The sequence below is a fragment of the Furipterus horrens genome, unplaced genomic scaffold (assembly GCF_987537825.1).
Source record: "Furipterus horrens unplaced genomic scaffold, mFurHor1.1.pri manual_scaffold_13, whole genome shotgun sequence".
Lineage (NCBI taxonomy): Eukaryota > Metazoa > Chordata > Mammalia > Chiroptera > Furipteridae > Furipterus > Furipterus horrens.
The window spans coordinates 59,647,665-59,661,422 of NW_028327183.1; the positions used below are offsets into that span (position 1 = coordinate 59,647,665).

A 13,758-nucleotide genomic window follows, 5' to 3' on the forward strand; every position below is an offset into this window, starting at 1 on the left:
TTGGAGGGCGGAGGGCGAGGGCAATGGTGGAAAAACAGGGAAAGGACTACTCAAGGAACATGTATGAATGACTCATCAAGAAGACAACTAGAGGGGATTGATTTTGGGGGAGAGGAGAGAGCTGGGAGGGGTGTTAGAGAGAGGAAAAAAGAAATTGGGAAAACTGTAATAGAATAAACAATAAAAAATAAAAGCAATGTAGAGCCTAGATCAGATCCTGGAACAGAAAGTGGACATTAGTGGAAAACAGGTGATATCCAAACAAAGTCGGGTTTTTAAAAAAATTGTTTTTAGATTTTATTTTATTTATTCATAGAGGCAGCCAAAGAGCAGGAGACAGAGGCGGAGAAAAACATCAATGTGAGAGAAAGATGGAATGGCTGCATCTTGCACACCTGAAACCAGGGACTTGGCCGCTACCCTGGCATGTGCCCAGACTGGGAATCAAACCAGAGATCTTTTGATTTGCAGTCTGGCAAAAATCCACTGAGCCATGCCAGTCAGACAAAATGAACTCTGTGACTTAGTTGATAGTATCATACCAATATTAATTTACTAGTTTGGATTATTTCATGGGTACTCGTGAACAGCATGGGAACTTAGGTTAAAGGATATATAAGTACTTTTCTATATATATATAAGAAGGGCACAGAGGAATGTATATTTGTACTATGCTTGCAACTCTTCTATAAAGTTACAATTATTTCAAAATTAACAAAAAATTGTATGTGAAAAAATTTCCCCCAGGCTGAATGAAGCCTCTCACAAAAATTGCAGCTGGTACACTGATACAGATGGAGTCCTTGAAAACTCATCTACTGAGGAAAGTCTGTTGTAGAAGAGGTCCATACTCCATAACATAATTCAATATTTTTGGGTCACACTCATATTCTGAGGGTCTGTTAATCATGGTGCCGACTCACCCACTTGCTTTAAGGCTGCCTAGTACGTCCCCTCCACATTTCCTCTACAAACTGTGTGGAGTACTGTGGCTCTCATCGCTGAGGGAACACACCAAACCTCCCTGTGTTCACTATAATATATTCACTCCCCGGAAAAAAAAAAAGATAAAGTTTATTATTAACTTTTTCAATGAATCTTTGTCTGTAAAACCATTGTTGGATATGCATTTTTGACGTTTTAAAAGCATGATCTGCAAAAGGATCTCTAGCAGTATTTTAATAATGTATCTGTATGACTGTGGGTATAAAATCTTTGGGTAGGACTTAGTGAGACATCAAGGCACACTTGGAAAACTCGTCGATAAAAGGTAAAACATAAGTAGCAATATAACCAAGCATGTAAAGGCTGGATATGAAGTTAGAGTTCAATAAGAGGAGATCAAGCTGTGCCTGCAAATGAACTGACACCTGATGCCTGCTTAGGGGGCCTTAGCTATGACATGGGGTTATTCTCCTTAACATGGCCTGCACAGCCTTTAGTATATAGGTTGCATCCTGGAAAGTGTACTTGTTTCTCTCCCGTAACAGAAAAATCAGTTTGACTTACGACTAGCAATAGGTGACCATGAAAATGCAATGACATCAAAATAACGCGCAGGTCCCAGGTAACTTACAAGGGCTGCTCAGGGGTGCTCCCTCTGTTGAAAATGGACAGTCACTCACATTTACAAGGGCTTTAAGGATTCGGCACTAATCAAAGACATTATATTGACAGGAGTAAGGGAAAAGGCGTCGACTTTCAGAATCTCCACACAGGCCACCTGTTGCCCTTCAATGGATTGTGTTGTTTAGGAAATTATCCTAACAGCAGATTGCCAAGTATCACCAAGGATGCTGGGGCTTCATCCTCTTCTCTGATAAATCCCATGAACCATAACAATGCTAACTAGGTCATGCATAGACCCAATTGGATTTGACCCATTGGCCCATCTTGAGCAAAAAGGGGTAAGAATCTCAGTTGTGGCCAGAGCGTAGGAAAAAATGGAATGAGTTTATGTTCAGAAGGACATTTCCTGCTCAAAGGTCTGTGGTGCAGATGTGGGAAGGCTGGAAAGGAGGATGTGGCTGCTGAACAAGGTCAGGGCTGTAAGGAGGAGATGGTGAGCACCACTGTCTGCTACAGCCAGTCCTGGACAGAGTACAAGATCTAGGAGACACTGAACTCCTTGTATAAAGAAGATATGAGTGCTCTACCAGAAAGATAATAATACTAGAGGTCTCTAGTATTTCTTCTGATCACGTACATTGTCCTCAATGCTGCGCAGGGCATGTCAGTGAATACACCAGAAACACCTAAAGGGTAAACTTGAGCCTTCACATTGACCACAGTGGATACAATTGAAGTCCCTCACACACAAGATAAGTGAACATGCAATAAAGACAAGGCTTAATTTGTCATGGTAGATTGCCTCCAGCTCTGGATCCAGACTTACCAGTTTGAATTTAGCCTCTTCATTCTGACATTTGTCTCTGTGACTTTGAAAAAACCCGATCCTCTTCCCAATTCCAATTTCCCCAGGTATATAAGTTTCTAATATCCAAGGTACTATTAGAATTTAAAAAAAAAAAAAAATCAGAAACCAAATCCTAGATTAGTATTTATAAGTGTTCAGTGAGTTTCATTAACTCTATTGACCTTTGTAAGGGCCAAAGTTAGTGCCTTCATAATTTCATATCAGTCAGTGAAAAGTTTGGGGGACATTTATTGTCACATAGAGATGTTTCAGAGGGAGATTCATGTTCAGACTAAGGAACCCTGAAACCAGCTCCTCCGTGGGTTGGAGTCTAGGTGGACTCTAGCTGATATGGTGAATCCGAAAAGATTCATTTATTTTCACTTCAAGCAGGTGTGAGAGGTGTGTGGCCTTGGAAAGGCACCCAGAGGTGATATCTGGTGGTATAGCAACTACTTTTAAAATAAGCACCAAGGCTGCGTTTGTTAGCATACCCAGCGACTTGGGCAGTGAAAATTCACCAAGAGAAGAAAATGCAGAGCCAACTTATATTGACTTTCCATGTAAAGAGGTGGCCGAAGTGCATGAGAGGCAGCACTCGTGGTGCAAGGCTGGCGCTGTTTTTAATTGGGTGATAAAGGGTAGGCTGTTTGCTGCTGGGTAATCTTGGGAGTAAGTTATAAAACAGGAAGTTTCATGCTGATTGTGTAGGCTTCAGTTTCTTCTGCTGTTATCTTGGGGTTTAGCTTTCGGGCATTTCCGTCTGGTATGTCTGGTTTGTGTAAGTTTCTAAAACACAAGTGTGGGGGAAGTTTTCTGTAATCTTCCTAGTCTTTAGAAGAGGCTCAGAAAACTAACAGTCATATCTCTTTAACGGGACCAAGGAATAAATTGGTAGTTTTGGTAAAGAAGGCCTAACAGGTGGCTTTTTGTCCTTTCTGGATGAGGGTTGTTCTGTTTAAAAAGCATGTCATTCTGCCCTGGCTGGTGTGATTTAGTGGATTGAGTGCTGGCCAGAGGAAAAGGGAATCTGGTTCGATTCCCAGTCAGGGCACATGCCTGTGTTGTGGGCCAGGCCTCATGTTGGGGGCCAGTGGGAGGCAACCATTGATATTCTCTACCTTTCTCCAATGTCCGAGAGAAACATCAATTCTTTGCCTTTCACATTCCTGTCCCTGGGGACCTGGGCACATAACCTGATCAGGAACTGAATCTGCAACCTTTCAGTTTGTGGGACAACACTCAACCCACTGTGCACTGCAGCCAAGGCAAGGTACTTTTTATCCCTATTTTACACATGAAAATAGAGAGGTCCATAGAGTGTATCACTTTTCTGTAATCATAACTCTGCTCAATAAGATTTAAAACTAGGTTGCATAGCCCAAGATATGAGGAATCTAATCACTGATCTCTTGCCTTGGGCTTCTGGGCAGGCTTTCAGGCTCAACTAATAACCGCCCCAAACTCATACTGTCTGGTCCACTTTCAAGTCCTACAACAGCCAGCAAACCCCAGATGACAAAACATAAATATGGATGAATGATAAAAAGCAAGACTTATTATATTACTAAATGTTTGAATTTACAGAAGAGCTAGAACTTGTTATTAATGCAGATTATTCTTTGAAGTGTATATATACCCAGTGCATTGTGTGCAGCAAGAAAAGCTAAATAATTTTGATGTTCTGTACGATTGAAAACATTTATTCCAAAAACATTATTCAATAAAGTGAAAATGACTTGTTATTCAAGAAATGAGAATCGGTGACATTACAACATAGATCATTCTTGTGTCACTGTCCTATTCATTACATGAGAGGAGCCCAAATTAATAAAAGTATAGGTAAATTAGGTGAGTATGCATTTTAATAAAAACATACCAGTAGTACACACACTCTTCTACAAATTCTCATCATAAATCCTAGGAAAAATGCAACAACAGAGAGAGCATAACAAATATATGAAAAGAACTAAAAGTATACAAATTAGACAAATCTATATTTTATTAGAGAGGGGTAATACAAACACCATATATTGTAAGAATGCATTAAGGCACAATTTAGATCTTATTCATTTAAATCTTCAAAATTTAAACGTTAAACTTATGATATATGTGAACACATTAAACTAAACTCACACGCTTCCTCAAAGGTTTTTATTAGTTTCATTACACTGAAAAATTAGATTTTCTAAAATGTAACTATTTACCCAGTGAGGATTCTCTAATGTTAAAAGGGCATAGACTTATGGTTAAAGATTTCCCATGTTCACATCATGCTTGAGGCCTTCAACCACTGTGAACTATGATTAAGATGGCCATGGATCTGAGGTAAGTCTTTCCACATTTGATATCCCCGAAGGACTATCTCCTCTGTAAAGTCTATGATAGTAAGAAAGGAGAAAGCATCAGGAAAACATTTCCCTCATTCCCTTTACTCATAAGGCCTTTCTTCGAGTAAAACACAATATAATGGAGGCTACTGCTAGAGAAAGAAAATACTCATATTGCATTCATATATAAAAGCTTTCTCCTGTGTGACTCGTCAAAAGATAACAAAAGCAATGGATAAAAAATATTTCTCAAATTTTCTTCAGTTATAGGAACTTAGATATCGTTATAATTTAATGACAAATAAGTCTAGTCAGTTACAAACAGTTCCATTCTCCCAGGACTCAAAATGCATTTCTACAGTGTAGATTGTACCATACTAAGGGGAATGATAGATACAAAAAATTATTTCCCAAGTTGATTGCAAACACAGGTATTTAACCTGTGTGAACCCTATGTTGACAGATCTAGGACGGCCAGAGAGAAAAGATTTCCATTTAACTGCACTCACAAGGCGTTTGTCCAGTGTAAAGTCTCTAAGGATAACGAAGGCTACTGATAAAATGAAATATTACACATTCCTTACAGTCACAAAACTTTTCTCCTGTGTGTAGTCTGTAATAACAATGAAGATTAATACTACAGGTAAAGTATTTCGCACATGTGTGTTTCTTGTTGTGAAGACCCTGATGGTAAAGGATTCACTATATTCAGCAGTCAGAAGGCCTTTATCCAGTGTGAACACTTTGATGACGATGAGAAGCAGAGCTCCAGGTACAAGATTTCTCTTATTAATGGCACTTAGAAGTCCTTTTTCCTGTGTGAACTCTGATGCCAGGAGAGATGAACGCTACTGGTAAAAGATTTCCCACATTCACCACACTAATAAAGTCCTTCTCCAGTGTGAACTCTGTGATGATTATGGAGGGCAGAGGGATTGATAAAAGATTTTCCACATTCATTGCACTCGTAAGGCCTTTCTCCAGTGTGAACTCTCTGATGACAACGGAGGGCAGGGATACTGGTAAAAGATTTTCTACATTCACTGCACTCATGAGGCTTTTCCCCACTGTGAACTCGCTGATGAACACGGAGGTAGCTGCTACTGGTAAAAAGTTTCCCACATTCACCGCACTCGTAACGCCTTTCTCCAGTATGAAGTCTGTGATGATAACGGAGGCCTGAACTATGGGTAAAAGATTTTCCACATTCACTGCACTCATAAGGCCTTTCTCCAGTATGAACTCTGTGATGCCTACAAAGTTCAAAGCTTTTGGTAAAAGATTTTCCACATTCACTGCACTCATAAGGCCTTTCTCCAGTGTGAACTTGGTGATGATAATGGAGGGATGAGCTACGGGTAAAAGATTTTCCACATTCAGTGCACTTGTAAGGCCTTTCTCCAGTGTGAATTCTTTGATGTTCACTAAGGTGAGAGCTACTAGTGAAAGATTTTCCACATTTAGTGCACTCATAAGGCCTTTCTCCAGTGTGAACTCTCTGATGAACCAGAAGGGATGAGCTTTGGGTAAAAGATTTTCCACATTCACCGCACTCATAAGGCCTTTCTCCAGTGTGAACTCTGTGATGATAACGGAGGGAAGAGCTATTGGTAAAAGATTTCCCACATTCACTGCACTCATAAGGCCTTTCTCCAGTGTGAACTCTCTGATGCCGACAGAGATGAGATCTACTGATAAAAGACTTCCCACATTCACCACACTCATAAGGTCTTTCTCCAGTGTGAACTCTCTGATGATAATGGAGTTCTGAGCTACGGATAAAAGATTTGCCACATTCACGACACTCATATGGCCTTTCCCCACTGTGAACTTTCTGATGATAATGGAGGGTATAGCTGTTATTAAAATATTTTCCACATTCATTGCACTCATAAGGCAATTTTCCAGTGTGAACTCTGTGATGATAATGGAGGGCCGAGCTATTGATAAAAGATTTTCCACATTCACGGCACTCATAAGGCCTTTCTCCAGTGTGAATTCTCTGATGCCTGCAAAGGTCTGAGTTTCTGGTAAAAGACTTTTCACATTCACCACACTCATAAGGCCTTTCTCCAGTGTGAACTCTCTGATGATAAAGGAGGGAAGAGCTAACAGTAAAAGATTTTCCACATTCACTGCACTCATAAGGCCTTTCTCCAGTGTGAACTCTCTGGTGAACATGGAGGGAAGAGCAGTTGGTGAAAGATTTCCTACATTCACAACACACAAAACATTGACTTCCAGTAATTAATGTTTGGTCCTCTATAACTGTGTCATCACAGCCAATGGTTTTCTTGCCTTCTCTTGAGGTGTAATGATATTTTGTACCTTTCAAATTTATTCCAGACGTAGAGATTACTGTTGCCCTTTGACTAGTGTGAGTAGCCAGTTGCTCCTTATGTCCAGAGCTACTGAGAAAGCATTTTCCAAAATGAGCGGAAGAACAAAGCTTCCCTGACACATGGAAATTGCAGCTTTTTGCAAGGGAGGTTCTATTTACACTGCTTGTGAAATAATTCGTTGTATGCTCCATCTGGTGCTGGTGACTCTGTGCACTGAAATAAAACATTTCTGTACATGCCCCACACCTCAGGAATGTTGGGCTGTACGGTCTTCCTGGCAACTCAATCGACAGAAAAATCTCTCTCAAGACGGGCCCACAACTGTCACAGGGGTGGCTCTTCGGGGAAGACAGCACTGAGTTGAGATTATTATCATGAGACTCTCTTTGAGAAATTTTCTGTTCAATGGGTGTCTCCACATCCTCTGCTCCACAGCAGCAACCTGAACAGAAACAAACACTAGTGAATGCATAGTGATCTACTGGGAGGGGGTCTTCTCATCACAAATTTGAATGTGTAACATCTGACATGCACGTACATGGTAATTTCGAAGACTAGTGAGGTAGACCCTGATAAAGGCCCTGAGGTCAGTAAATAAGGGCACCTCACTAAGTGGAAGATATAAGGATAGGACGAGACACAAGAAAGAGAGGCTGGGCATACAAGCTGTCCTCTGCTAATGGCTTCGTGAAAAACCAGTCCTGCTTGTGATGTAAGACTGTGTAGAGGAATGGGAATGTGCCTCAAACCACCAGTATCAACTGCAGCAGAGCAGATGCTGTGCAAAGTTTCCAGAGAAGTATGTGCACACATGAAGGTCCACAGGCACTGATCAAAATTTGAGGGGACACCAAAAGGTCTCCTCACAGAAATGGATGTGGTGTAGAGGCTCAGAGGCAGACATTATCCCTGGCTAGAACTCAGAGTTTAAATGAAAACTGTTGAAAATGACAAACTAAGAATGTGACAGCAGTGGGAGAGAACAAATGGATCAAGTGTGGCCCCTGGCAATAATGATAAAATACACTTAAAGAGAAGTGCTTCCTCATTATGTTTTAACAAAGCCGTAGAATCAAATTCTACCCAACTCCCCTTTACCAACGCAAGTCACCCTCTTTGATCATCCTCTCATGTGGTACACAGGACTCTTCCACCTCCCTCCCAGTTCAGCAATTATGTCGAATACAGATGATGCAACTCCAAAGAGAAAGCAGAAGAGATGATAACCAGCATCGTCACAGAACAACTATGCACAAACCAACCAAGTACAAAAGTTCTATGTACGTGACAACAGCAGGATGGCAGAATAAAAAATACTAATATTCAACCTCCTTCGAGTATAAATAGCCATGACTGGTGCAGCTTAGTGGACTGAGTGTAGGCCTGTGAACCAATGGGTCACAGGTTCGATTCCCAGGCAGAGCATATGCCTGGGTTGTGGGTCAGGTCCCCAGTTGGGGGCGCACAAGAGGCAATTACACATTGATGTTTCTTTCTCTCTTCCTACTTTCCCCTCTCTATAAAAATACATAAATGAAAATTTAAAAATATAACAGAATAACCAGACAATTATCCATGATAAAAAAGGATTCCTTCAGGAACAGGTGAGACGTTTAAGAGCCCAGTTATTACAAAGAGCTACAGAGTGGAGGATAGTACAAAGAACTACACAGAAGAAGAGTGGAAAAGCATGCTTAGCAAACATCATTAGATTTTAAATACAAGGGTGAGAACTTCTCTCAGAGATGGCACTGGTGCTATCAATGACTCTAATGGCCTGTTTTGTTCCATCAAAGACTTAATAAAAATGTAATTTAAAAAAAGTCTTTCAGCTGAAATAAAGGCATAGTAAATAAAAACAGGAAAACGTGGGAAAGTGTAAAAGTCTCTGGAAGGAAGGTAATGTCATCTAGTTTACAACACTTAAATAGTTCATTAGTACAGCATATTTTATATAATTCTATTACATAGGATAAAAATAAAGTGTATTAAAAATAACAATGGTGACAATTTGTGAATAGATACACAATATATAAAGATGTGAACTTTGACATGAAAACATATAGGGGGGTGGTGTGGCAGAGGCAAAGGGTATAATTTTCCCATGCAGCTGAAGCTGTTATCAGGTTACATTGAACTGTTAACAGAATGAGTACTTTTATGGAAGTCTAATAAAAAGAAAACTGTAGGACAATCCTGTTTAATGGACCGATGCAAAAAAGAGAAAAGAAAAAAAGACAAAGCAATACAGGAAGACAAAGAAGTAAGTACAAAAAACACAGAAAACAATGACAAGGTGGCAAAAGTAGGTCCTTCAAGAAATTCTCCAATCAAAAGACATATAGCAGCTGGAGGGATACAAAACACAGGACACAAAAGCAATTGAGATCATTTCCTGACTATTGTCAAGAATTTGTCTCAAATACACGCATAAAAAAATCTCATGATGAGTGAATAAAGGTGAAGAAATTAGAGTAAAATGGCAGTAATAGTATAGTCATGGGGATGTAAAGTCCAGCCCAAGTATATAGTTAATAACATTCTACTAATTATGTACGGTGTCAGATGAATGTGAGATTTACTGAGAGGATTACTTAGTAAGCCATACAATGTATAATTATGAAACTAACATAATAATATATGTCAGCAGTATTTAAATACAAAATATTTTATAGAAAAAAACAAATAGCCCTGGTTGGTGTGGCTCACTGGATTGAATATTGGCCCACAAACCCAAAGGTCACCGGTTTGACACCCAGTCAGGGCACAACTGTGTGTTCGAGGCCAGGGGTCCAGTTGGGGGTGGATCACAGGTTATAAATAGGTTTCTCTCCCTCTTTCTCCTCCTTTCTTTCCCTTCTCTCTAAAAAATAAATAAATAGAATCTTAAAATCAATTAATTAATTAGGGCCTGGCTGAGCTTAACTTGTATTTCAAAAAAAAAATTCCCCAAAAGACACAATATCTAATGCTTGTAAGAGCCTCAGTGAATATTTATGGACACAAATATGCTGAAAATAAAGAGATTTCAAAAATATTCCATGCAAATAGCTCTAGAGTGCAGGAACATAACACTTTAATCACTATGCACCCCACCACACAGCACCTAAGTACAGTAAGCAAACAACATGAGATCTGAAGGCAGAGAACGCAATGCAACAGCACCAGACAACTTAAATATTCCCCTTTCAACAACAGGTAGATGATCCCATTCTACGGCAAAAAGGAGTTATTAAAATTTGAAAACACTATTGAGAAAACAGAACCAATGTATATATGTATAGTATTTGATCCAGCCCTGATCAAGAGGCTTATTAATTTGAGCCCTGTCCCACACATGATTAGATTGCAGGATTGATCCCCTTCGAAAAGTACGAACTAGAGGCAACCTACAGATGCTTCTCTCTCACACTGGTATTTCTCCTTCTCACTCTCTTTCTCTAATAATAAAAATATTTTCCGGTGATGATAAAAATATACATGTAGCTATAGAAATGATCAACAAACTCCTGCCACTTGCGACAACATGGATGGAATTAGAGAGAATTATGCTTAGTGAAATAAGCCACGCAAAGAAAGCAAAATACCGTATGATATCACCCAATACAGGAAACTAAAGAGCAACACAAACAAACGAACTAAATAGGCAAAGACTGGAATAGTAGTCAATAGGGGGGAGGGGGAGGGAGAGAAGGGGGATAAGTAAGGGAAGGGTCAGGTCAAGGAATGTGTATGAAGGACTCATGGACATGGACAACGGGGAGGGATATAATTGTGGGAGAGGGGATGGGCTGGGAGGGGGGAGCAATGAGGGAAAAATGGGACAACTGTAATTGAATAAGAAAAAATAAAATTAAAAAAAAAAGAAATGGTCAACAATATAAAAAATGCTTTTTCTCACTAATCAATGAGAAATGCATCAGGCGTCTAGCAACATTACTGTCCTCATATCCTTCCTGTGAGGGTTCAGTTCAGCAGGTACTGGGGCTGCAGGGAGAGGAGGAGGCAGTGCAAACTAACCAGCCCTGCCAAGACCAGAATCTACCTGGTGAAGTGGGCAGTGCCCACAGTCCACATGTGAGGACACAGTACACACTAGGGAACACAAGGCACCAGGGAAATGCAAATTCTGGTCAAGGTCACCAGGAGAGCATGAGCATTTGTTTTTTCTCTCTTGTTTCGCGTTTTAATTTAAGTTCATTCAATTTTAGGAAAATGAAGCAAAAAGGAGGACTCCTGGATACGATCAACGGCGGAACAGGAGCAGGGAAAGGAAGGAACACATACCTCACCCACGATCTCAGCAGTCCTGAGCCCAGACACACAATATCACCCAGAGTTCTAAACACCACAAAAAGCACTGTGCTAGCACGGACGACGGTAGCCCTTGATATTCCGTGTATCATTTCCATTATCTGGGACTGAAAGCATTTGAAAGAGTGTAATCATCAAAGGCCTGGTTGGTAGGCAGAAGGGGTTCCACAGTGGCCAAAGAAGTTCCATTAAACAGCTTTTGTTAACTGCCTGTCTGATCACTCTCTGTTTTATGAGGGGGTCCCTAGGGCTTAGAGAAAGAGCCCATGAATAACTGTGGGTAACAGCCTCCATTCTAATTAATTGCATCCTGACAGCTTGTTGTTTTGCAATAAGATGAACTAGAGCAAAACGAGAATTCATGTTTAGAACCCCCCAATACCCCCCACCCCACACACACACCTACATTGGGGTAGTCAAGTCTGGCCCCAAAGGGAAACTCACACCACCTTTACCTGACAATCAATATGTAGCTCCCCCTCTCCAACTCTCCAAAGACAAAAAGTCCTCAAGGGAAAGGACCTGGTGATTATTGACACCTTTGCCCTTCCCACCCTTACCTTGTCCTGCCCTGAACCCATGCCTTTCCCCTCAGCCTGGGCAAGCCCAGTTCTAATCCCTGAGAACCTATCACTATAAACCCTGCCTGCATGCTAGCAGACTTAATGGAAAGAAAGCCCCAGTCTCTCCAATGAAAAGCCCAAGATTGTTATTCATTGCTCCCTATTGCTCCCTGGGTACAACCGTGGTCAAAACCCTTAGAGCTTAGAATAGAAGAAACAAACTGCAACCCTGAGGAAAGGGGGTGCAGGAGTGCCAAAGAAGAGTGCGTTGGGAGACAGGGTCTTACCCAGCGAAGATATAAGAGCATAGTTCTCCAGCATGACATCCAGGTACAGCATTCTCTGAGCTTCACCAAGAAGGCGCCATTCTGTCCTGGAGAAATACACGGCGACATCTTCAAAGGTCACAACCACCTGTCAGAATTAACACAAATAAATCTGGAAAAGTCTCTCTGAAATACAGCAATTCCACAATGCCCTACATACAGCCTCCTCAGGACACACAGTTAGGAAAGCACAGCAGCCCTTGGTGTCAGACCTGCCTGCTGTCTCATCAGCCTCATTAATCACCCACATAACCCTCAGCAAGGGCAGGTGGGATATGAGGTAGTGGGACAGAAAAATGCCACCTAATTTCGGGGCCGAGGCTATAGGGCCCCATTCTTCTTGCTAAGATATTTCACTGAGTCTCCTACATCATGTCTCAAAGGACCGCCAAAAATGGTGTTATGTCTCACCCTCATGTCCCCACACCAGGTTTCCACGACTATCAGCTCACACTCCCTCTAGCTGTGCACCATTGTGTGATCTCTACCTGCTTCACAGCCTGACACCCAGGTTCACATCCCCAGCTCTGCCTCCTTTGCCATCATGAACAAAAGATCTTCCCACATTGCTTGACTCCATCCTCAACCATTCTGCAGATTTCCAACCCATGTGTTCAGCTGCTTACTAAATGTCTTCAATCACTGCTCCTTTAAACCTTTAAAAGTGTGACCCAAAAGGATCTTTTGATATTCCTAAAGAGAATTAACCTACCACCATCTTCACCACCCCAGTTGATGGAGCCTATACTGCTTCAGCTGTTATGACCAAAAACGCTAGGGTGGTTTTGAACCCTTTCCTTTTGCCCTTCCAGCTGCAAAATCTGAATAACCAGCCATGACTGATATGGCTCAGTGGACTGAGTGCTGGCCTGCCAATCAATCGGTCGCTGGTTCTATTCCAGGTCAGGGCACATTTCTGGGTTGTGGGCTGCATCTACAGTTGGTATTGTGTGAGAGGCAAGCACATATTGATGTCTTTCTCTTATTCCTTCATCCTTAAAAAAATTAATACAGAAAAAAATGTATTTTTTTAAATCTGAAACTCTAGGTGCTTTAAAAAAAAGGGGGGCATAACGGAGTGAGGGTAATGAAAGAGAATAAGGGAGAAAAACAATAATGAAGAAAAATGTAATTAAAAAAATCGTCCAAAAATCCAAACTCTTCTTCTACCTCTGAGACCCAACTCCGGTTCACCATCTATCTCCTCGGATTACAGAATTTACCTGGTCCTGAGCTCCATGCCTCCTATTTTACTCCCATAATCTGTTTCCCACTAGCTGCCAGATGGAGCCTGTTAAACCGAGGACAGAACAACTCCTTTCTCTTATGCAAGTACCCCATTATATCCTTGAACTAAATTCTCATTTGACCACTTTACAGGTCTGATTTTTGACCCCGTTCCTTGTTTTTAACAAAAAGAGAGGAGATCTGAGGTACCTATCTCAGGTCTGTGGCACCTCAAAGCAT

At 41.0% G+C, this 13,758-nt stretch overlaps 1 protein-coding gene across 1 annotated transcript; it reads right to left on the bottom strand.

Annotated features, from left to right (window-relative positions):
* Positions 1–5,557: 5,557 nt before the first annotated feature.
* LOC149995703 (uncharacterized) lies at positions 5,558–12,341 on the bottom strand. The gene is made up of 2 exons (XM_090260944.1): positions 12,253–12,341; positions 5,558–7,530 (listed from the first exon to the last, which is right to left on the bottom strand). Exons 1-2 carry the CDS (start codon positions 12,302–12,304, stop codon positions 5,627–5,629), a joined length of 1,956 nt encoding a protein of 651 aa, XP_090117070.1. The 5' UTR covers positions 12,305–12,341; the 3' UTR covers positions 5,558–5,626.
* Between the last annotated feature and the right edge of the window lie 1,417 nt (positions 12,342–13,758).